Source organism: Scardinius erythrophthalmus (assembly GCF_964197995.2).
Source record: "Scardinius erythrophthalmus genome assembly, chromosome: 7".
Classification (NCBI taxonomy): Eukaryota; Metazoa; Chordata; class Actinopteri; order Cypriniformes; family Leuciscidae; genus Scardinius; species Scardinius erythrophthalmus.
Window position 1 is genome coordinate 32,585,655 of NC_138227.1, and position 24,977 is coordinate 32,610,631.

The 24,977-nt window shown below is 39.2% G+C and overlaps 2 protein-coding genes across 2 annotated transcripts; both read right to left on the minus strand.

The window, feature by feature from the left end:
- Positions 1-3,522: 3,522 nt before the first annotated feature.
- LOC308693094 (P2Y purinoceptor 14) lies at positions 3,523-7,232 on the minus strand. The gene is made up of 2 exons (XM_081369820.1): positions 7,172-7,232; positions 3,523-6,215 (listed from the first exon to the last, which is right to left on the minus strand). Exon 2 carries the CDS (start codon positions 6,211-6,213, stop codon positions 5,206-5,208), a length of 1,008 nt encoding a protein of 335 aa, XP_081225946.1. The 5' UTR covers positions 6,214-6,215; positions 7,172-7,232; the 3' UTR covers positions 3,523-5,205.
- An 8,428-nt stretch (positions 7,233-15,660) lies between these two features.
- Positions 15,661-17,101, minus strand: LOC308693219 (P2Y purinoceptor 14-like; the record flags this gene model as incomplete). The annotated part of the gene is made up of 2 exons (XM_081370011.1): positions 15,661-16,264; positions 16,749-17,101. The coding sequence occupies 2 exons, from the start codon at positions 17,099-17,101 to the stop codon at positions 15,661-15,663; spliced, it is 957 nt and encodes a 318-aa protein (XP_081226137.1).
- Between the last annotated feature and the right edge of the window lie 7,876 nt (positions 17,102-24,977).

Here is a 24,977-nt window from a genome sequence, read left to right on the forward strand (position 1 = left end):
CTGCTTTTGTGTGCACACAAAAAGTGAGAAAATCATAAATACAAATGCAAATGGATGCGTGAGGGGTAACAGAAAGACATGTCGATTATTTGAATATTGTCTGGCTTAATTTGATAAATATGCTTTAACTCAGTTATGCAATGACAAAACTTAAATTCTCCTCTTCAATACCACATACTATTATACATTTGACCAATATTAAAATTCATAGCACAACCCAGTCAACACATTGATCTCACAGTGATCTCTCTATATGATCACAATGTTAGGTCACAGTGAGCTAAAAGTGTAATCTCACAGTGTACTCACTGTGTGCTCGTATTATGGCCACAATGTGAGGTCACTCCAGCTAGAAATGTTATTGGACGTGGACTCAACATCGCTCAGACGTCAAATTTTGGTTGAAAATGAAAATTGGGCTGACGTCTAACATTTGATGTCAGGCTCCAACGCCCTTAAACAACTCCAAAAACAGCATTACCAGCTTCACTTATTACAAAACAGATTTACTTCTGTCATATGTGCACAAAAGTCCTTATTGAGATTAACAGAGGTTTAGATGTCGATGATTTGTTGAAATTAATAATTTGGTTCGATATAGTGTTTACTTTAGTTGGGCAGTTTGACTCTTGATGTTTTAGTTTGCTAGTTTTGCTAGTTTTTCTCTGGCTGCTGTAACTGTTTGTTATGTGAAGAACAGTGAGAGAAAATGAGATCAGATGATGTCAGCAACTTGTTGATGACGATAATGATATAATCATCATGTAGTGCTCTGATCACCTGATCTCTTCTAGACTATTATGTGTGTAATTAACTTCATATAATTGATTATAGTAATGTTTCAAAAGCATGACATCCAACAGTGTTTAAATAAGAAAATCTGTATAATAATACAAAAACCTTAAACATATCAACTTACTAAATCACTCAGACACACCCAAACTTCAAGAATCAGCGCGTGAATCTCAATAACGGTGACATGCTTCATGCCGCAATGCATTCTGGGAGCCACTGATGAGTTTTGTATGATGCACCCAGAATGCATTGCGGCATGAAGCATGTCACCGTTATTGAGATTCACATGCTAATTCTTGAGGTTTGTGTTTGTCTCAATGAAGGGGGGTAAAATATATTATAAACAAAGTTTGCTTTTTTATATTAAATATTCCAGATTTTCTGATTAAAATGCTGCAGGATCTTTTGTTGAAATCCTGATTATTTGTGTTCATGTGAAATAGATACTAGATTAGACCCCGGACGAAACCAGGCCGTTACATCATAATAATATCTTTATTATCAACATGTTGCCAACATTGAACACATTTTCTCATGCCATAATAAACAGTTCCAGCTTCCAGAGAAAAACTAACATCAAATAGTTAAAGGTATAGCGGAGGATCTTTCCGAATTTTAGATAAGAACCGCCCTCTCCACTTTTTGAAAAAATGCACATGCGCAACACACTACATGCTCCCGAGAGGGAACGCCTATTAAACGTGTGCGAGGTTCTCCTCGTGCACGCTCTGTTTACAAGTTGCTGTCGGCATTACTCATACAAGATTACTTTCCAAAAGAAGATTTGCACTTTTTCACCAAATAGCATGCCAAACTTTACCTGTCGAGTAGAAACTTCGCGACTGAGGCATTAGTGGGAAGCCCAACCTGTGTTTTCAGCGCACGCCATCGTGTGAAACAATCTCCCAAAAACACTCTGATCTTGTTTCTCTCTTCTGAGGCCTTTCTCTTCTTCTCATACAGTTCGTACAAACTTTTTCTCTTGCGACCCTCAGACATTTTCAAAGGACCCGGTGAAACGGCGAGCTTCAATGAATGGCTTAAACCGTAACTCTAGCTCACCACCACACATAAACACCTGAAAGTGCGCATGCGCAGAAAGCGAAAACTAAGGGACGAGCACGTACGACGGCCTTACGTTACATATCACCAGAATGATTGACACTTAGGTGGACCAATAGTTTACACTACCCACCCGGAAAAAGAAAATCCTCCGCTATACCTTTAAGGTCAAAGAACCCAACTAAAGCAACAACTGACCTCCACAATGGTGACCACACCAAACTATTACTTTCAAACAAACTTCTTTTAAGAGGTTCAATCCTCTGTCTGCTGGGACATTTCCGGTTAAAACTTTATAAGAATGTTAGGGGATAATGTATGTTATCACTAAATATTTTTAGAGAGTGTTATCCTACCTTTTAGGAGAACATTCTGGTAACAAAAATTAAATTAGCTTCAGAAACCATTACAAGAACATAACATAATGCTCTCAAAACATTCATAGAACAATACAATTTCTAGCTTGGATGAGCTCATATTGTGGCCATAGTATGAGCACACAGTGAGCAAATACATCTAGTAAACACAGGAACAAATGTTTGAATAACACATCCATTTGATTTTACCCAGGCAATTTCTGCATTTAATTGCTGCAATAATTTTTGTTGTTCTTCAGTTTTGAACTTTGTTTTCATTTGCACCGTTTCTCCCTGCCTTCACCCTTTTCTGTTGTCATAGTTACTGATTTGGTTCTTATTCAGTTCAGGTGTGATTAATTATCCTCTATCCTCTCCTTTAGTTTGTCTGGTATCATTTATGTCTACGTCTTGGTTGTTTCTCCTGTTTGGATTGACATAATTTTATTTGTCGTGTGTGTGCTTAACAACCAGAGTTGTGACAAGGGGTTGCTAGGGATGAAAGTAACACATTTTTGTTTGAGTAAAAATGTGGTTATCTGCGCTAGATCTACGTCATTACTACATTGTAGACTTTCTATTTTCTTATTATGTACATAAAAGAAAAATAGTGTACAGAATCCATTTCCAGTCGAAAGCTAAATTCCACACTGAGAACATATTTTTTTACAGTATGTACATGAAACATGCAACTTTAACGAAACTCACTGAGCTAAAGAAGCTACCAATTTTTAATGAAGTGTAACATTCTTTCCCAATAGGCTAGTATTACCCCCATTTCTTTAATGACGCATCACCATTAATCAAAGTTGCTAAAGGCTACATTCACAATATCTTTTTTTGGGATGATAACCACATTTACGTACAGGTGTTACGTACACTACTAGTGTCTACACAATAATTCCCTTACCATAAAAAACAAAACAAAAAAACTCACAACTCAGGATTTTCTCCATCGTCAAATCTTTCCACCGTGTGTGCCATACCAATGTTTACACTTGTTTTGGATTTGACTGTCTTCTGACCTTTTCTGCATCTTTGGCCTGATTCTCCCGTTGTTTCCACTGGTAAAGCGTGAGTGTGTTTCATTATTTAATTTTCGCTCCTCCGCCATGAAGCAACACTGTTTAGCACTATTGAAGCAGCCAGTGAGCGTGAAGATTCTCTGAAATGTTTAGTGAAACACGCAGGTCACGTTATTTCAACATGGCGAAATACAGTGATTGGGTTGACCTGCACCATATATAGCCTTAGTAAAACACTTTTTTAGAAAACTATCATGAGTACATTCATGATGGTCAAATGTTTTAAGTTAGAATTTATTTATTGTACATACATACATCTTCTGTGGAACACAAAAGAAGAAGTCTCCAAGATTTATTTCATCAGAACTTTTCCATGTAATGAAAATTGGAATTCACCCTAATTTCTGCCTGTGAAATAAATTAGAAAATTCATGTGACCATGGATCATCATGTCAAATGTGCTATGATGATGGCATCACCACATGATTAGAACATATTTAATTTGAGCACTGCATGCTGCAGCAGGAAGGGCAAGATTTTCCATGATTAAAGACTTACATTTTTGACTGTTCTTCACACAAAGCAATTGTATGACTAGAAGACTTAAAATAATATTAATGTTGCTTTTTTGTCTTTTTTGGTTCTTGACACTCCAAGAGCCCTGTCATACACCCGGCGCAATGCAGCACCAGACACGACTCAAGTGTTTTTTGCTAGTTTCAGCCCGATGCAGTTAGCATTTTCACGTCCTGCGCCACGTTGTTTAAATAGCAAATGCATTTGCGCCCTTTTGTTCGCCCATGGGCGTGCTGGTCTGAAAACGAGGTTTGTTCAGGCACATTGTTGGCGCGTTGAGGCAACAACGCTCTATTTTGAGGCAACTGAAAGAGACTGTGCCATTGACCAACAGAAACCTGGTCTAAAGTCAATGGCGCAATATTTTTTGTTATTTAAAGAGTGCGTTAGTAATGTGCGCCTATAGTCGGGTCCATAATGTGCGTACACTCTGCTTATTATACGCAGCAGCACACAAACATGCCAAATATAAAAAAAAATAATTCAATGAATTACAGAATTACAATGTAAAAGATTATTAATGTGTATATACAGATTTGGTGGAATCCGGCTTGTCCCGTAGATGGTCTGCTTGAGTGCTTTAACCTCGCGCACGAGCAGATCTGTTTCCTCTCTGGAGAAGCGTTCTGTTTTTCCGCTCACAAATTCCATCATGTCAGACTCTGATTGGTTAATTGCACGTAAAGCCAAAAACACACCCATACATTAACACTTCAAAAACACACCCAAAAACACACCCATTACTCATTAAGAGAATAGGGACAACCCTTCGGACACCCTAAGCTTTAGACCATGCACTTAGATCTTTAAAACAGGGCCCCTAGTCTCATTCACTTTGATTGTATGGGAAAGATTGTCTGGGATATTCTTCAAAATTTCACCATTTATATTTCACAGAAGTACACACTTAAATAAATTTTTTTTTGCCATATATGGTTCCATGAAGAACCTTTGACACCTATAAAAACTTTCCATTACTCAAAAGGTTGAAAAGGGTTCTTCAGATTATTAAAAGTTCTTCACACTAAGAAAAAAAAAAAGAAAAAAAAAAGAACTGTTCACTGAAAGGTTCTTCACAAAGCCTAAAATTGCTCTTCTGTAACATCAATATGAAGCATTTATTTTAAGATCAGATTTCAAATGACATGAGGGTGAGTAAATTTTATTTATACCTTGCCATTAAGAATTAGCTTATTTCAGTATGATTTTGAGAGCTGTGGTTGGATACTGGTTTTCTGGAAACCCCCACTTTGGTGTGACACTTCTTTCATTTTGCCTTCTCATTCTGCATTTTTTCATGCAAGGAAACCATAGCAAGATATGTGGTTTTAAAATGTAAAATCTGCTTTTACATCTTGAAAATGGCATTTTCCATTCCGTTGCTCTTCCTCTTACAGATTACTGACACTCAGCCCAGTACCTATTGAAGGCCTCCTGGTGTCTCGCTTTACAGAAGTGTTACACAAAGTCTGCAAAAGAGACTCTCTGAATGTCCTGCACATTAGGAAGTAAATGACGGGATCCAGACAGACGTTAAGGGCGGACAGAAATTGCGTAGCTTCTTTCATCTGGAAGAGAATGAAGCGGTTGTAATCGTTAAAACCAGCCACGGTTCTTTGGCTAAGTGTGTAGGGAACGCGACAAACGTGGTAGGGCACAAAACAGAAGATAAACACGGCCAGCAAGCTGAATATGCTTCGATTTGACCGTCGTCTTGCCTCACTGCTGTTCCTTTGCACCCGTTTGTAAGAGCGGTACACGTGACAGGCGATGGAGGTGTAGCAAAACACCATCAGCATGAACGCCACCCAGAAGACTCCAACGTTGAAGTGGGCTGAAATTTCGTGCCAGCGCTGACCCAGCTCACTTTTCAGGGCCATGCAGTTAAATTCTTTAGGCATTGGTTGGTTGGTTAATATGGTGTTCGGCAGCATGAAAAACATCATGACGGCCCAAGATAGCAGCGCGAGAGCTCTCGCTACCGAAACGCGCTGCAGGAAGGAAGACACATTGGAGGTGCTGCGGACGATCTTGAAGTAGCGCTCCAAGCTGATGAGGCTCATAAAGGTTATTCCTGTGTACATGCTGAGGTAGAAAAGCACAGCTGTGTAGCGGCAGACTATCAGCCTCAACCGCAAGTCACCGCTACTGAGGTCACTGGCCACACGCCACGGGTAGGTAAACAGCATCAGAATGTCTGCCAACACCATGTTTTTTAGATAAACAACTAATGCTGAGGAGCTGGGAAGCCTGAAGAAGATCCAAGCGGCAAGTCCATTGAGAATGAAGGCACAAGCGAAGATGATGGAGTATAACACAGGCAGAACCTGCTTTGTGAAAACACTGCTGACATCCGTGATGTTTCTCTGTTCCGTCTGTGTGTTGTTGATGTTGTCCATTACTAAAATGGAAAATGAAAGAACTTTTTTTAGTTGAATGACAATGGCAATGTTTTAAACAACTTCTATAGGCCTTTTTGCTGATGTCCAGAAATAACTTTATAATAGTAAAATGATTACAAAATGCAATTGTTAAAAGTGTGCTTAGAAACACAGTCACTTTCTTGCTTTTTATTTAATTTAGTAGTCATACATATACTTCTCCTAAGTTCTCCTAAGACATGTATAACTTTGATGAAAGGTTTTGATACACTTCAAATGTTGACCACTATATACTTTTAAGATTTAAAGTACACAATTTGTAAAGTACAAACACCAAAAAATGTATTTCCCTCATCATTTTGTCATAGTTGATTAATAAATAAGATCACGGACACGATTGGATAAGAAATGAACTGAACTGGACGATGATGTCACTGTTTTTCTGCAGAACTGCTTTAATAATTGATGATCTTTAATGAAACTAACCAAAGCACTTAGAGCTGCTGTACAGCTGAAATGAACTGTTTGCATCATTTAATCATTTTAATTTTATTAATGTTAGCTGCTTTGAATTGATCTGTATTATATAAAGCATTATAGAAATAAAGGTGACTTGACTTGACACCAAAGGAGAAGCTATACAGAACCACAAGAGACCATTCGCTTTCATTGAACGAGAAAAAGATGCATTAGAAGTGAATGGTCAATGATGCTGTCAGTCACTAAACATTGTTGTCTAACATCTCCTTTTGTCCTCCACGGAAAGAAAGAACAAACTAAAGTCATATGGGTTACAACATTAAGCATGACCGAATTTTCATTTTAGATTTTAATCAGAAGGACTTTGAATTTTGAATGTCGTCAGCCTGAATATGGTGCAATTTGCATTCAGACATCTCTGAATTGTAAAACACTCAAAATAACTTTAATATATTAATAATTAATGGTAACTTTTACCATAATAAAAGAAACTTACTTGAAGTGTTGAGTCAGCTTGAATCATGACAGAGAATGATCATGTTGGAGAGAAGAGCCTCACATGATATTTGAGAGGAAGGAGGCGTTGACTCTGAGACAGGAACTAACAGAATCACTCAGTCTGTCTCGTGGGTGGACACTTGATCAGCATTGCAGGAACTTCCTCCACTGATATATATCTGTACACAAACAGATTCCTCCTCCCAGTGCATCAACATAACCTAATGCTGATTAGAGTCTATGAAGTTACCATGTGCCTGTCATTAAATGTTAACACTTTAGAATAATGGTCCGTCATTAATAAGTAACTAGGAAGTAATGCAACACTAATGAGTAATACTGCATTAACACTTCAGCTACTACTATTGACTACTGCAGTATAGAAACAAGCTCAACTATTCAGTAAGTAATCTAAAATTTAGGAGATAGGTCCTTATTAGGTAATCAATAATTACTTAATGAGATTAGCCTCATTAATAACTATTAATTAACTGACAAATCATAAAGAACATTATTGTGTGTCTGAGACATAATCCACCATAATTTTTACTCTGAATATCATAAAATGCATCACTAATTACTCAAGTGTTACCTAGTCACTATACAGGAACTACTAGTGATCTGGACATCTTTAAACACTTTAAACATATGTTTTCACTTTAAAATAAAGGTCCAGATCACTAGTAGTTCTTGAAGAGTGGCTAGGTAACATTTGAGTAATTAGTGATGCATTCTATAACCATGTTCTGATTAAAAAAAGACAATCTTCAAGAACTATCCTAATGAATACAATTATTTTATGTTAAGTATACTACAAATACATTTACATATTTGTATATTTAATATAAATACCCTGCAATTTCACTTTTAGTATACTAAATTAGTATACTTAAACTCTGCTAAATTGGACCAATTATTTTGTTCTTAAAGTGCTTTAGTTATTCAGAAATAGTGCTGAGTTCCAACTAAAGATAGTGATCTGGACCTGTCGCGTGTCAGTGTTTATGTTCATAGTCACATGTCTTCCTTCGTTCTGTTTTCCCGCCACTCTTGTGTTTCCTTGGCAACCTTTATCAGTACATCTGTGTCACCTGTGTTAGTTCATCATCATCATCATCATCATCATCATCATCACCATCATCATCTACAGTATGTCACCTGGTTTCTGTTAGTGTTTGTATTTAGTTCCTTTCTGTTCAGTCTGTCATTGTCCGTTCTCAGTCCTATTCAGTGTGTGTGATCATTCTGCCTGTCTGTATCTGTTGGAATTCAATTGTAAGTAAAAGTTTGCATTGGAGCTTTCTTCGTCTTCTTCTTCTTCCTGCACCACACCGTGACAGATCACCAGATCACTAGTAGCTTAGTCACTAAGTAGGGGAAGACCGGGGACAGTTGCAAGATGTAATTTTTCTCCAATCAGAAACAAGCTAGAGTGATGACACTCATACTGAACATGCACAGTTAGACCCTCCCCCCACCAAGAAATTAGTTCGTTCAATCAACTCTGAGTTGACTGACTCTGAAGCCGTTTCTCAATATGCGTTCTTGTCTGTACTTGTGTTCTTGTGGACTTGTGAAACGTCATCAGTCGCTGCCCTAGTACTGTTCCAATTCAAAGTTCACATCTAGCCAAGTCCAGTTCAAATCCCCGGATGTGTTCTTGACCCGCCTCTTTTACCGAGGATGCATCGAAAGGTGACTTGTGCGAACTTGAGACAGCCAGGTATCCCAGAATGCATCTCACACCAACCAGCAAGCGTCAATAGCAGAGGAGAAACCCCGCGTAATTTAAAAATACTGTAATAATTGTGTCATGAAATGTAGTTTTAAGAGTATTTCAGGCGAGAATGTAGTTGTTTAAAGATCAAATCTTTGGTTTATTTATAAAGATAGCGCCTATTTGAAAATTTGATCTGACGTTTTCGGAGTTGTGAGAACCAGGCAATCGGACGCTCGGCGCTCGTACCCCGCCGAGAACAGCCTTTCCTCGGCTAGTGCTGCTGACTTACCGCTGGCTCGGATGTCTCTAGTCTAGTGGTTTAACATGAGATATAAATCGTCTTGTGTATATCTAACGGGCGATTTATTTATTTTATTTGTATCATTAATCTATAATTTGTTCCCTGGCAAAACGTTTTAGCTGAGGGCAAAGTGAAGTTTCATAGCTTTATTTAATGTTAACTTAACGTTGTAGCCTAGAGAGCTGACTTATGTTTGACTGAATCGTTGGCTTTACTATTGTATATTATAAATTCTATAATAATAAATTATATTGATGTTTATTTTGTTCTATTCCTTAACCCAGTCCCAGTGGTTCTCAAACTTTTTACAGTTGTACCCCAAGAGGCTTTAATATCTTAAAATTAAATATAAAAACATAATTCACTCAGGTAAGGCTTGAGGATATCATGGGTGTAGGCTACCTGACTTTACAAATATTTGACATATTGAATAACTAAATAGCATCCCGTTTCTAGCAGTGCAGCAGCATTTTTGGCTGAGGGAATTCCTGGAGGGACTTCAGAGCCAGTCACTCCCGAAGAGCCAAGGGCCTTCATAAAATGTAAGAGGTTTACATATGTGTAATTTCTTATATAGGCTATTTTTGATATTTCCATTTATTTTACTTTGGGTTGGGTTTTTTGTTGGTCTTTTGGAGCCTCCTGTCCCAACAGAACCCCAGACAGTTGTAAGTAGCCACTCAATACACCAGAAATGATGACAAATAGTGTTATAAAGTGTACTCAACCAAAGCTTATCTCCACAGGACGATGGGGATAAAGAGTTTCTGCTGCCACAGAGAGGCCTACAGAGGTAATGTTAATATTATTAGTATGGATCAAATTCCCGCCAAATATATAGCGGTCACGTATAAAAAAATAATAAGCGTGAATCAAAAATTTAAAAACACATGTAAAAATATATTGCACAAACTGAAAAAAAAATGCAAAATGATCAGAATAGCAAACAACGTGGTCACGGATCAAAATATAATAAGCGTGAATCAAGAAATAACAAGCATGAATAAAAACTTTAAACACATTAAAAGTTATTTTGCACAAAACTTAAACTTATGGTCATGCTTTCTTAAAAAGTATGTTTTCCTTGGTTATATTACTCTGTGCTTTGTGCTTTCTTGCATTTTCTGCTCATATTTTACTCTTTTGTACGCTTGTGCTGTTTTTCTCTTCGCTCTTCTTTCTATGTTCTGCGCTTGCTTTCCCAAATGTTGCAGTTCGAGTTTCATGAAAATTAGGAAGGGCTTAAGCGTCACCATTGGTCCACTAGTTCTAGATTGACAGCTACTCCTCTAACCAATCAATCGAAGAGGGGAGTTGACGTCACACCAATGCGACTCGTGGCTACTGATGCTTACTTACACAGGGGAAGACGACCATCAACTCAGTTGGCAAACATTTTTCCGTGGCAGGACACCTTTAAACTTCATGTGTGCCTGCAACTCAACCTGTTGCCGGTATATACGTATACCTGGCAATATGGTATCGTTAAATTCGTCATCCTAACGACGACCTATTACAGTTATGCCTGTCTGATGATCTGAGACCTGGCACCGCGAGCGTCGATCCTCTCCGAGCAGTAACTTCCCACCACCTACTGGCCGTTTTACTTTCATATTTAATCAATAACAAGGATGTGTAATGTCGGTCCTGGGTGCTGAGTTTAGCTCCTCCAACCCTAATCAAACACACCTGAACCAGCTAATCATCGTCTTTAGGATATTTAGGTTTTTAATCGGAGTTGACGCTAAACTCTGCAGGACAGCGGCACTCTAGAAACAACGTTACCTATCGTTGATGGAGATGTTGCTGTATTCAAATTTTAAGCTATATTTAAAACATTAATCCTAAAGTAATATGCAATTATGTAGCTATGTAAGTAAACACAAGTTTGTAATAAATCACTGTATTAAATTCAACTGGTTTCATCTTCTCTGTAACACAATCATTTTCAATGTCAAATTTGGCGAGGTTAATAAAAAAGGTAGGCAATGCGTAGTGATGACAGGTCAAAGTCCTAAAGTCTTCAGACAATGGCCGTTTTAGTTTTTGCAACGAATTGTAGCGTTTCATAACTGCAGGATGTTTTACTTACAGCAGCCTTAGCATATTGACATCATGAGCCAAGTAATATTGTTAACACCAATTACAAGAGTGCACATTAACATTCTCATGTATCTCAAAAAAGATCAATTTAATTATTTATGTCCAGAGTTCAGATAGCTTTACTGCTTAAGTCTTTGTAAAGTTAAATTGAACTGCCGTCTTCCCCTGTATAAGTGTAGCACTCCTGAAAAGGAGTATTAGGATTAAAGAAAAATTAAATAAAAGAGCGCAGCAGTGCTTCTTTGTTGTTATATTTACTCAGAATGAAGTGCATCACGGGTGCGCACCACCCACTGAAGTGTGCGGTGATGTAATCACGCTGGTATGCCAAGCGAAAATAATTAATTTAATAAATGCACATAACAAAGCACAAATAAGAAATTTAATAGTATATAAAAGTATTAGAAAAATAACATTTTAGTATATTATAATGGGATTGAAGAAATTGTACAAACATAAACAGCTTGTACTCCAACATAAGCATCAGTAGCCACGAGTCGCATTGGTGTGACGTCAACTCCCCTCTTCGATTGATTGGCTAGAGGAGTAGCTGTCAATCTAGAACTAGTGGACCAATGGTGACGCTTAAGCCCGCCCTAATTTACATGAAACTCGAACTGCAACATTTGGGAAAGCAAGCGCAGAACATAGAAAGAAGAGCGAAGAGAAAAACAGCACAAGTGTACAAAAGAGTAAAATATGAGCAGAAAATGCAAGAAAGCACAAAGCACACAGTAATAAAACCAAGGAAAACATACTTTTTAAGAAAGCATGACCATAAGTTTAAGTTTTGTGCAAAATAACTTTTAATGTGCTTAAAGTTTTTATTCATGCTTGTTATTTCTTGATTCACGCTTATTATATTTTGATCCGTGACCACGTTGTTTGCTATTCTGATCATTTTGCTTTTTTTTTTTTAGTTTGTGCAATATATTTTTACATGTGTTTTTAAATTTTTGATTCACGCTTATTATTTTTTTATACGTGACCGCTATATATTTGGCGGGAATTTGATCCCATATTATGTGTCTACACATCAAACAATCTACACATTCAGATTTTTTCAAATTTTTATGTGGAGTAGCCTATAAAATCTAAGTTTAAATCTAAGTATAAACGGGTATTCTTATCTCTTACCTGCTCCCGACCAGGTTAGGTTCACAGAGTAAGTTACCATGGTAACTGACTCTGAGTATAAGTTACCTCTCTTTCAGAAACAGGCTTGACTTACTCTGCTTTCTCAGGTTTGACATACCTCCCATTCTGAAACAGAAAACCCAGAGTTTCCCTCACTTCAGGGTTAACATACTCAGAGTTTTCACTTAACCTCCTTTCTGAAACAGGCCCCTGCACACTGAATCTATGTAGGCCTATGTATAAACAAACAAAACTCAATAACTGTTATTTGATAAATATAGCTAGGCTACAATAATATTATTGTATAAATAAATAACACTATATTATAGTAGGCCTAAAACAGATAATATTTTCAGAATTCTATGCTCATTGAGACAAAAAACTAAAGTTAATTAGTGAAATTGAAGGTATTTTTAACATGTTGCAACCGTCCCATGGTTGTGTTGCAACTGTCCCCTGGTTTGGGGTCAGTTGCAACATCTGGCTACAAATTTGGTTTGTCTAGTCCAAATAGTCTCTGAGTAACTGAGAGAAATGCAAAAAGTGTTGCAACTGTCCCCAGTCTCCCCTAACACTTGAGTAATTAGTGATGTATTTTATAACATTGAGAGTCAAAAAAGACAGTTGCTAATGTCTCAGACACATTAATATTGTGATTAGTAATTACTTAGTAATAAATACTTAGTGTCAAAATTACCTATAAGTTTTTAATGATGCCAATTCCCATGAAGTAATTATTGATATAATTTACTTATAAGTTGAGCTTGTTTCTATATTAGTTAATAGTAGTAGCTGAAGTGTTAATGTAGTACTACTCATTAGTCCTGCATTACTTTCTGCATACTTATTAATGACGGAGCATTATTCTGAAGTGTTACCAATAAAACATCAACTTTGTCAGAGGTTTCTAAATTCAAAAGAGCTTTATTTTCAGCACATCCAGTACATGTTTCTCTGAGACTCAATGAACAGTGCAAGACAACATACAACAAAATATGAGACTATAAAAAAAACTACACACCACACACACACACACACACACACACACACACACACACACACACACACACACACACACACACACAAACACACACACACACACACACACACACACACACACACACACACACACACACACACATATATATATATATATATATATATATATATATATGCAAACCAGATATGAGTTCTTTGTAAGCATAATGCACACTATGACAAAAAAATAAACTAAACTAACAAGAATTAACTAACAAGAAAATTGAATATTTACAGAACATTCCTGAATTTAACTTAAAAGTGCAATGTAAGAATTTCAGTTTAAACAGAATAACTTAAATAACTTAAAGTAACTGAAATACTTTGCGAATCAGTTTTACAAATCCAACCAAGTACATTAGAGCATAAAAATAATACAACACAAGAACATTTACCACAGCTGTCTGAAGAGCTTTCCTGATTTATTATCATTAGCTCTGCATATGAGGATTCAGTGGGAGTTCAAAGGGGACTTAAATACGGATGTTGTGTTTGTCAGGCACAAGCTGGTTTCCTCTCTCACCCCACGCTGAGTGCTGTGGCATTTATTATTATATAATGTATTTACAGTGGTGGCCAAAAGTGATGTCTGTAGGGGATTTTTGTTTTTAATGATCCTACAAGTTTTATTAATTAAACCATCAAAGAGGAAAATATGAGGAATGTACAAAATACTAACGTGGTTAAAGTATTTATCTGACAAAATTATTTGGCAAAAAAAGCAAACTACAGCTACAGGTTATTTCTTATGCAATAAAACAAATGCAGATATAAACACAAAAATCTTCCTGCAAAAAGCATACATTGACTACAACATAATCAGTTATTGATATTTAGTTGGCTGTCTCTCTCTCTTGTTTTTGCATGTGTTCTTAACTTTGTTATATGACAGCCTGGCCAACAATGATGTCTGTACAATTTGGCAGGTTTCATTGCTTTAGCACAAATAAAACAATTAAATCCAAGCAAATTTTTAAGAATATTTAAATAAGGGCGAAGATGTCCATTTTCCTTGGCTGGACATCATGTTATAATAGCTTATTTAATACATATTTTAAGATTTTATATTAATATTTGTGTCAAGCTAAATAAAACAAAGAAAAGTCTTAAAATGAAAAGAAATATTTCTGTACTGCTACATCAATAATTAAACAAATAAATTGTTCAAGTGAACTTTTGGAAGCTTCCATTATCACCTTGTTACACTTGTTGTGTTTCCGGTCAAAAATGACTGGCCTACAAAAAATAGCTTATCAATATCTCATACTATATTATCACCCAAAATTGGATTCAATCTTTTTGTCAACTTGTTTTCTTTCAATTAGGACTGGTTTTATATTTCTGTTCGCATCTGATTAATTGTAGGCCTCATTTATCTGAGAGTAGGCATCTCATTTTTTGAGTAAAAAAAGCATTATTTATGAATAATTTTCACAATATTAAATCAAATATGAAGAAAAATTGCTATGTTTGTCACACTAGTGTGCTTTAATGTTTAATTAGGGTGTTTGTTTTGAAATGCTTTTATTTTGTACAAATATTCACCCAATATTGGATTCAATCTTTTTGTCAACTTGTTCTCTTTCAATTAGGACTGGTTTTATATTTCTATTTGCATCTGATTAATCATAGGCGTCATTTATCTGAGAGTAGGTATCATTTTTGACCAGGAACACCACAAGCATAACTTTGTGCCATTTTGTACAAAATAAAAGTTTTTCAAAACAAACTTCCTTGTGAAAAATTAAAGTAGACTAGTGTGATCAACAGTGGCAATTTTTTATATTTTATTTAATATTTCCAAAATTATTCAAAAATAATGCTTTTTTTACTCAAAAAATGAGATACCTACTCTCAGATAAATGAGGCCTATGATTAATCAGATGCAAATAGAAATATAAAACCAGTCCTAATTGAAAGAGAACAAGTTGACAAAAAGATTGAATCCAATATTGGGTGATAATATAGCATAACAAGTGATTTATAAGCTAGTTTTTATAGGCCGGTCATTTTTGACCGGGAACAAAAAAAGTGTTATGGGGTTTTGAACACAACCTGAGGGTTAATTCAGACAAACCCATGAAGGGCCCATATGCTGACATTGGCCCCACCATGAAATGTTGGCTGGATTTGAATTTTTGCAGTTCTGTTGCGTGCCGCTAATCACACATTTCGCCATTAACTCAACTTACTGGTTTCTTTGTTGAAATCTTTGAAGGTTAAGCTGGGCCCTGAAGGTCTTACAAAAGACAAAGTAAATAAGTGGATCCAAGGAGGCATTTAGCACTGCAAGCAGGACGGTCAGCTCCTTTATGATGTCGAAGGCCTGAGCTGCTGTACAGTCATGCATCTGGGGACTGATGAACACGTGCGGGAGTCTCACCATATGATAGGGCACAAAGCACACGCAGAAAACCGCCACCAGTACTCGCATGTTGCGTTTTGACTTGCTGAGCTGTGTGTTCCCAGGCTTTTCCGGCATCGTGCGCTGAGCTTGTCGAAGCCTCTGTACGTTCCCCCAATAAAACAGAATCAGGGAGACAAGCACAGACAAAAATACTAAAAAGGAAAGGATATGCATGACCAAGTAGATCCGTTTGAGCAAGCTGTTATGAAAACTTTCACAGCTAAAACCACTGTTGGGAGTGTTTTCTTTATCAGAACTGACAAAAACAGCAATGTAGACACAAACAAAGCACAACAGGACAGCCCAGGTCACTATGCAGATGTAGCGGGTCGAGCGGACGGTTTGCAGCACGTGAGTCTCCAGTGGCCGGACGATCCTCATGTACCTGAAACAAAGGAGCAAAGAATTCAAAGAATACAGAAAAGGCTTTCAAAATACAGAAACAGTGTTTGTGACGTTTGCGGCTCCGTGACTTGCTACTGAAGAAAAAAATAATCATATGTTGAACTGTTATTAGACTAGCCTTTTCTTTAGTGTGTAATATTTTTTAGTGATGTCTGGCCTAGGAATATAGACATATTCATATGTATTATCCCTTTATTTAAATATTATTTAAAAAAAATCTATGCATATTTTTAATTTGTATGGTAAAAATGTCCTATTTTTGCTAAATAATTTTTAAAGATAAACAATCTTAATCAAGTTCATGGGTGCATGGATGGGTGGATGGGTGCATGGATGGGTGGGTGGGTGGATGGGTGCATGGATGGATGGATGGATGGATGGATGGATGGACTATATTTCATGGTGCCCTGAAGGTCAGAAACCAATTTAAACGGATGGATGGACGGACGAATGAACATCCATACCTGTTTGCAGCAATGTAGCCCATGAAGAGAATACTGGAGTACATGTTCAGGTAGGAAGCTGGAGCACCATAGATACAGTAGATACGCTGTATGTCCACTGAAGTGCTAGCAAATTTGATAATGCGTAATATCAAACACAGGCAGACAAAGAAGTCTGCTATAACCAGATTCTTGAGATATATTGTTATGCTGGACTGGCTTGCAGATTTACAAAAATACACATATAGTGCAATGCTGTTGAGTGTCAGGCTTGCCAGAAAAACCAGAGAGTATACAGATATAAAGAATGTACGAGCTGGCATTTCAGACAAGCCACAAGGTCCTTGAGTTGAATTGGTTGTGTTCTGGTCCATGATCGAGCTGGATGGTGACACAGACATGAGACGTTATCTGCTGGAAGAGAGGTTGAATTTTATTATACAAAAAAAAAAAAAAAAAAAAGATATATATATATATATATATATATATATATATATATATATATATATATATATATATATATCTTTAAGTACACTTAAAGAGAAACAACTGTTTATAACTAATTTCTTCTTTATCTATTTTGCTCATACTTATAGTTTTAAAGTTCAGCTTCCTGTCTTCAACCCTTAACCACAATTAAGGTCAAAGCTCAGCACACAGACAAACTATTTCACACATCCAAATCATTTTTGTCACTTTTATTCATTACTTTTTGTATTTATTTAGATTTTTCTATGTTCACTTCACTAGATGCTCACATCATTTCTTACATGCCAAAACCCTGAGACCAAAAAACGTCTCAGGTTACGACTGTAACCCTAGTTCCCTGAGAAGGGAACGAGACGATGCGTCAATGACGCTTTGGGAACGCTCCTGCGTGATTGCGTCTGAAGCACCTATGTCAACTAGTCCAATGGCGAGAGTGGGCGTCACGGGCGGGTGACGTGACGACCAGGAAAGGATAAAGGACATCCGGTTTAGAACCGAAGCAAGTCGATCACAGGGATGTAGTAAGTATGGCAAAGTGACGCATCGTCTCGTTCCCTTCTCAGGGAACTAGGGTTACAGTCGTAACCTGAGACGTTCCCTTTCGAGGGAACTCGCGATGCGTCAATGACGCTTTGGGAACGAGAATGCCCAACACGCCATACGAACCAGAACCTGTCTGTGTGAATACTGCACAACTAAGACAAGAGAACTGGAGAACCTGGGGAAGCACCCAGGTCGAAGTTGCAAAACCTTACGAATGTGAGCGGAGAGGACCAGCCTGCCGCATACCACACCCTACAGGGATATCTACATATATATATAATAAGGCTTCTAAGCCGCCATACTCCTGTCCTGGTCTAAAATCACCACGGAGGAAACAACCAAAGGTCCCCCCCTTTCTCCCCCTCCTCAGGGAAATACCACCAAAAGGGACATGTAGGCACTAAGGCTGCCACGTACACCTTCAGTGTGGAAGGGGATAACCCTGCGGAAAAACAAGCAAGCAGTAACTCCAGCACTGTACCAATCGGGCAGTAACTGGGCCCGAGACCCGCAATATGAAGTGAAAACCCATCACTAAATACATAAAGTTTCCTCGTGGAGAGAGCTCTGGAGTGAAGTATGGTCTCCACAACCTCAGTTGAGAGACCAAGTCAATGAGTTTGGCCCCCTCAGAGGCCAAACCCACAGGTTCCATATATCTGGGCTGGGGTGAAGGGTCACCCCTCCCACTTAAAACCAAAGGTCCCTCCTGACTGGAATCTCCAAGGGAGAGCCATCGAGTAGAGACACCGGGTCTGAGAACCAATCAGACCGGCCAGTACGGTTCTACAAATAGTAGACTTATTCCGTCCCGGCGGACCTTCTCCAGAACTCCTTGGAGCAGAATAATCGGGGAGAGATGTACAGACGTAGCCTCGGCCATGTCCATACCACAACGTCCAGCCCCAAGGGAGCTGGGTGTGTGAGGGAGAACCAAAGTGGACCATGCGTCGTATCCTGAGACGTGAACAGATCCACTTGTGCCTGGCCATAAACCCCCCAAAATGTGCTCCACCACCTCGGTGTGGAGCCTCCATTCCCCGGGCCTCAGCCCCTGCCTCAACGCATTGAAGACTGCCATCATCTCCAGGTAATTTATGTGCCAAAAAGATGATGACTCCTCCACAGGCCCTGAGATGAGTGGCCTCCCAATACCGCTCCCCAGCCGGTGAGGGAAGCATCTGTCGAGATAGCAACTCGATGGCAAAGAGCTCCCAACACCGGAACCTGGGAAAGGAACCAGTATTTCCTCCATATAGCCAAGGCGCGGAGACACTGCCACGTGATCTTGATCGTACGAAGTTGGTTTCCCCTCGGGGAGAACCCTCTGGTTCTGAGCCACCACTGCGAGAGTCTCATATACAGTAGGCCAAAGGGTAACACATTGGACGCTGCTGCCATGAGGCCCAACAGTTTCTTAAACTGTTTCACAATACGTGACTGCTCACGTGAGACAGGAACCAATAATTCCTCCATATAACCAAGGCGCGGAGAAACCGCCGCGTGATCTTGATCGTACGAAGTGGGTTTCCCCTCGGGGAGAACCCCCTGGTTCTGAGCCACCACTGCGAGAGTCTCATATACAGTAGGCCAAAGGGTATCACATTGGACGCTGCTGCTTGAGGCTCAACAGTTTCTCGAACTGTTTCACAATGCGTGACTGCTCATGTGAGATAGGAACCAGTATTCCTCCATATAACCAAGGCGCGGAGACACTGCCGCGTGATCTTGATCATACAAAGTGGGTTTCCCCTCGGGGAGAACCCTCTGGTTCTGAGCCACCACTGCGAGAGTCTCATGTACAGTAGGCCAAAGGGTATCACATTGGACGCTGCTGCCATGAGGCCCAACAGTTTCTCGAACTGTTTCACAGTGCGTGGCTGGCCTAGCTTCAACTCTTTTGTGGTTGCGAGGATAACAGCTACACGAACGGGCAAAGTATGGCTCGCATCGTGACTGAATCCCATACCACACCAAGGAAAGTGGTTCTCTGTAGTGGAGAAAGCACACTCTTCTTGGCATTGAGTCTCACCCCAATTTCTTCATCTGAGCGAGGACGACATCTCGATGCCGAACTGCTAACTGCTCCGATTCCGCCAGAATCAGTCAGTCATCGATGTAGTTCAGAATGCGTAGCCCTGCAGCCTGGCGGGGCCAGAGCTGCATCTACGCACTTCGTGAACGTGCAGGGTGATAGAGTTAGACCGAATGGAAGCACCCGATAATGGTATTCTTTGCCCCCAAAAGAAAACCTCAGGAATTTCCTTTGTTGAGGGAAGATGGAAGTAAGCGCCTTTTAAATCTATTGTGACTATCCAGTCCTCAGATCTGAAAAAAGTCACAATCTGTTTGAGTGTGAGCATAATGAACTTGAGTTTCATGACTGCACGATACAACAGACGAAGATCTAAAAATGGGAACGCAGCACCCCATCCTTTTATGGAACAATAAAGTAGCAGCTGTAAAACCCCGATTCTCTGTCGGGAGAGTACACCTGCTCTATAGCTCCCTTCGCTAATAGAGACTCTACTTCTTGCTCCATTACCAGAGCCTGCTCGGGATGTACTAACGCGAGTAGCAACCCGTTGTAACGAGGTGGAGGAAAACTAAACTGTATTCTGTAACCTCTCTCTATTATCTGCAGGACCCATGGAGATATATTCGGCAGATTCTTCCACTCTGTCAGAAAATCTACTAAGGGTAACAGTCTCTCGAGACTGGCCTCTGGTGTTATTGTAACAGCCACTTCGGTGACCTGAAGCATTCTGGCAGGAAACAACCGAACTGACTCTTTTTGAACCCCCTCAGAGGGTGCGAGTTTGACACAGTGTCGTGGTGACACTGAGCCATGTGCTCGCTGGAAACCGCTGCGCCCCGAGACCAAGGGTGCGGGGTTGGCAGAACGGCCTCCTGAGGGCACCGAGGTGGGGCGGGCACCGTATAATGAGGTGTACACCGCTCCACCCTCAGAGGTCTGACACCAGTGGCATCAGGACCTTGGCTGAAAACCTTTTTCACAGAAAAACAGTCCTCAGATCCATCTTCTGCTTTAAAGGCTTCTGTTGAGAATGCCATTCTGGTCCCCAATCTTTCTGAGGGGGAGCACAGGAAATGACACTCTGTCTGTACAATGAGTTTGTTAATGGCTAGAGCTGCTCCGCCCAGCAGCCCCAATTGCAAAGTTATAAACTCTAAACTCATTGTCCACAGAAGATTGAGATGTAGAATCTTCAATTCCCTTAACTCGATGCTCAGCACATCCATCTCCTCGGAGGTGGACAACTGTAGCACCAAACTATACCATTTAATTCCTCAAAATTAAATATAGAAAAAGATCAACCAGACAAGTTAACACGGTCTGGATGAATTACTGAACATATACATGAATCTAACTAATGTAAGTCAGATAAGCACATTTTAAATGCAGCCCACTTATTTAATTCCTCAGAATTAAACAGCAAAAAAAAAAAATCAACCAGACAATTTAATATAGTCTAGATGAAAGGCTGAATATATATTTATATATAGGCTTATATATATAAAATAGTTTCAACATGCAACAAAAGAATCATAAATTCATAGCTTGCAATACACAATTTTATTTATTTATTTTTTAATAAATGCATTGCATTTGCATAACCACTGGACTCTTATTGCAGTCTTTTTTTAAATAAACAGTAGCATGGGGAAACTCTTGATAGTGAACACACGTCGGAAATGTTCATGAATGAACGTAGCCAGTCCACTATTATTGTTATAGCAGACCCCGTAATCTACGCGCTGCCTCAGCACCCGCGAGATCCGAGCCAAAAAATCTTTATTGACTTTCTTCCCTCGAGAAAAAAGCCATCGGGAGCAGAGCTAAACTCTCGATAGTGCAAAAATTACACGTCGGGAATTTATGAATGAACACTGTCAGCCTCCTTATTTTACTAGAGCTGACCGTGCACGCTCCACTCCCAAACAAACAACACATGAATCGCGTGTGTCCCCACTCGTAATGAAGCGAGGGCGGGGAGGAACACACAATCCAAAGCTGTTTGCTCCCCATACTCCTGTCTAGATATATATATATAATATGCTTGTGGTTGTGGACATGTATCGATGCTCAGCACTCTACCTCCTCAGAGATAGACTGCTGAAACACCGGGCTCTCTGACCAGGACGGAAGAAGCCGCGGCGCGTGCTTCCGATCGCAGAGAGAGAGCGCTGGATCCCCCGGATAAAGCCAGAGAAAAGGCGGAGCCCGTCTCTAACCTCTCCGCGAGATCTATTTGCTAACCCACAATACCAACTTCCTTGCTGCCTCGGCAACACGGTGTCGCCATTGCGAGGAACGCGAGCCTGAACACCCTCCTCAAAGAGTGACAAGCGGGAACGGAGCGAGTACGATAGTAACTCGCAATGCTCGTAGTCAGCACCCTCGAGCGCTGACAGAACATGCTCCGTTTCAAACAAACAACACATACACCGTGTGTATCCCCACCCGTAAAGACAGAGGGCAAGGAGGAACACACGATCTAAGGTTGTTTTGTTCGCCATAATATTTATGCTTGTGACAGACAACAATAAATAAGACAGACAGTATAACACAGAGCGCTTGCTGAGGCACAGAAGCTAGCGCGGTTCTAAACCGGATGTCCTTTATCCTTTCCTGGTCGTCACGTCACCCGCCCGTGACGCCCACTCTCGCCATTGGACTAGTTGACATCATAGACAGTAAAAGAAATGGACACAGCGACCCCATTGGGACTCAATTGAGACAAGTGAAGCCCATTTTTAGCGATTTCTTAGCACTTCCTTTCCTGACGCGCAGACTCAAACCGAGCAAAGCGTTACACGGACCACGTGAGCAACCCGTCTGTCTTCTAGTAGCTGTGCCAAGAGAAATCTGAATCATTCCCTTCCGAATCTTGCAGAGACGGAGAGTGTAAGTAGGAATTGTCCATGAGCATGGAGCAGGATCAACTTTTGCTAGGTATTCTGATTAATTATATTGTCATTTTGCCCCTACGTCCCCCCGATTGCCAGCGAGCTTCTCCTCCCGTCCATACGGTAATCTCTCTAATGTGCGACAAAGAGTCGCTTGGTTATGACGCAATCGTTAGCCTACTTTTACAAAAACTGCTTCTACGGGGCCATAACATAAGCTACAAGGTAATGGAGCATTTTATACATTGTCGTGTTTCTTTAGAAATAAAAAATGGACAAATGGAGTCTTCAAACGCCTCAGATGTAAAGTTATTCGCTGTCAAAGTGACGCCAAAATGAATGGAAGTCAATGGGATTGCTAACGCAAGTGAAGTTCCTCTCAAGATGGCGGCACCCGGCCGACTTCAACTTCCGGTCGACTTCCTTCCCGCTTGGTTGACATAGGTGCTTCAGACGCAATCACGCAGGAGCGTTCCCAAAGCGTCATTGACGCATCGCGAGTTCCCTCGAAAGGGAAGTGTCTATTTTTTTCTCTAATAATGCCTTGCTGAGAACAAAGAAAGATTTGTATGCATGGATGTCTGGATTTGTATGTGTATTTTATATATATATATATATATATATATATATATATATATATATATATATACATACATACAGTACATTCATGTTTCACTTCTACTCTTTGGCCAAATACAGTGATTAACACTTTACAATAAGGTCTCATAGACGAACATGAGCAATATATATTTACAGCATTTACTAATGTTATAACAGTACACATATTCAATAGAAGTGTTGTTCCCTGTTGTTCATGTTAACTAAATGTAGAACAAATGGAACCTCACTTTAATGTGTTACAAACATAAATAAACATGTTTGATACTGTAGCTACAAGAGCAACTTAACCTTTACAGAAGTTGACTTTTGAAAATCTCCGTCATATTGATTAAACTCAATTTGAGCTGAATTAATTAGATTTTTAACACACATTTATTTTCTTTTTTTTGACTAATTCTGTATTTTCACATGATTTAAAACAAGGCATGACTCACCGTAGCTCTCTGTCTTGAAGCTTTACAGAAGAACACTGTCTGTCACTTCCTTAAAGAGCAGGAACTTCAGTGCCTAATATGTTTTAGATGACGCAGTCTAATGTGTTTTTTTTTTTTTTTTTTTTTTTTCAGTAATATGACTTTTGGTAAATTGCAAAAATGTAAGAAGTTATTTGAAGATGGTTTGTGACAATTTATTCAGAACTCTCTTTTGATGTTTGCTCAGAAATTGATAAGAATTATGAAAGGCATTCTCAGTTCAGTTCTGACTGACAAACAGCACTGTCTTAAACATCTAGTGTGGCTCACACGAAAAGTTCATCGTCTAACACTTTATTACTCCTCACCATATTGTTTTCGTCTAAATAAAGCCAGATGACCTCTCAGCTCATGTTTGCAGTCCACCTCCGCATTGACTCTTTGCATGTTTTCTCAGGACAGCGATGACCCCCGGCTCTGCTGCTTTCTGACCCTCTTAACCCCCTGGAATAAAGACAGCAAGTCTTTCTCAACTTTCCTCTTTACTGGGAAAATTAGCTTAGAGATTTCAACTTGTAAAAAGCGCTCACGTCATCGTAGAGCTCGTACTTACAGCTCCTACTTGTACCACCCGACTGCTGCAGATTCATTTAGGCGTTGATGCCATCGAAACGCACAATTCCCTGTTCTAGGGCGTGAACTGCTCCGAATACAATATCATGTGTTGTAATTTTGATATTTTAATAATGACATGGCGTGAACGCAGCATAAACACAGAAGATGACCAAATACAGGAACAATGAGAACAAAACACAGTCCGAAACCAAGAACCACAAAACCATGGGAACAAGAAATGATGAGGCATATGAGTGACATCATGTATATCGCAAAACTGTGATGCTCATGAGTCACCTTCCCGTCATCAGATCACACCTCTAACAAACTAATGTTTAGCAAAAAAAAAATTAAAAATTAAAATTAAGAAAATAGTTACAATAATACAAAAACTGAATGCAGATGCAGTGAACTCATCAGAAACAGCAAAATATGTAAGCAGAACAGTGCTGTTGGCTGAGACGGCTTATATTCATTAATACATCAAATGTGTATTATAACATTACTTTATATTTCAGTTTAACACTGCAATTTGAAAATGCTTTCATTTTGAGAATGTCAAAGCATCGTGTGTTTGTTTTTGTGAAAACTGAAAGTGAAAATATTTGAATTGGAAATTGTTTCACTGTCCGTTGAG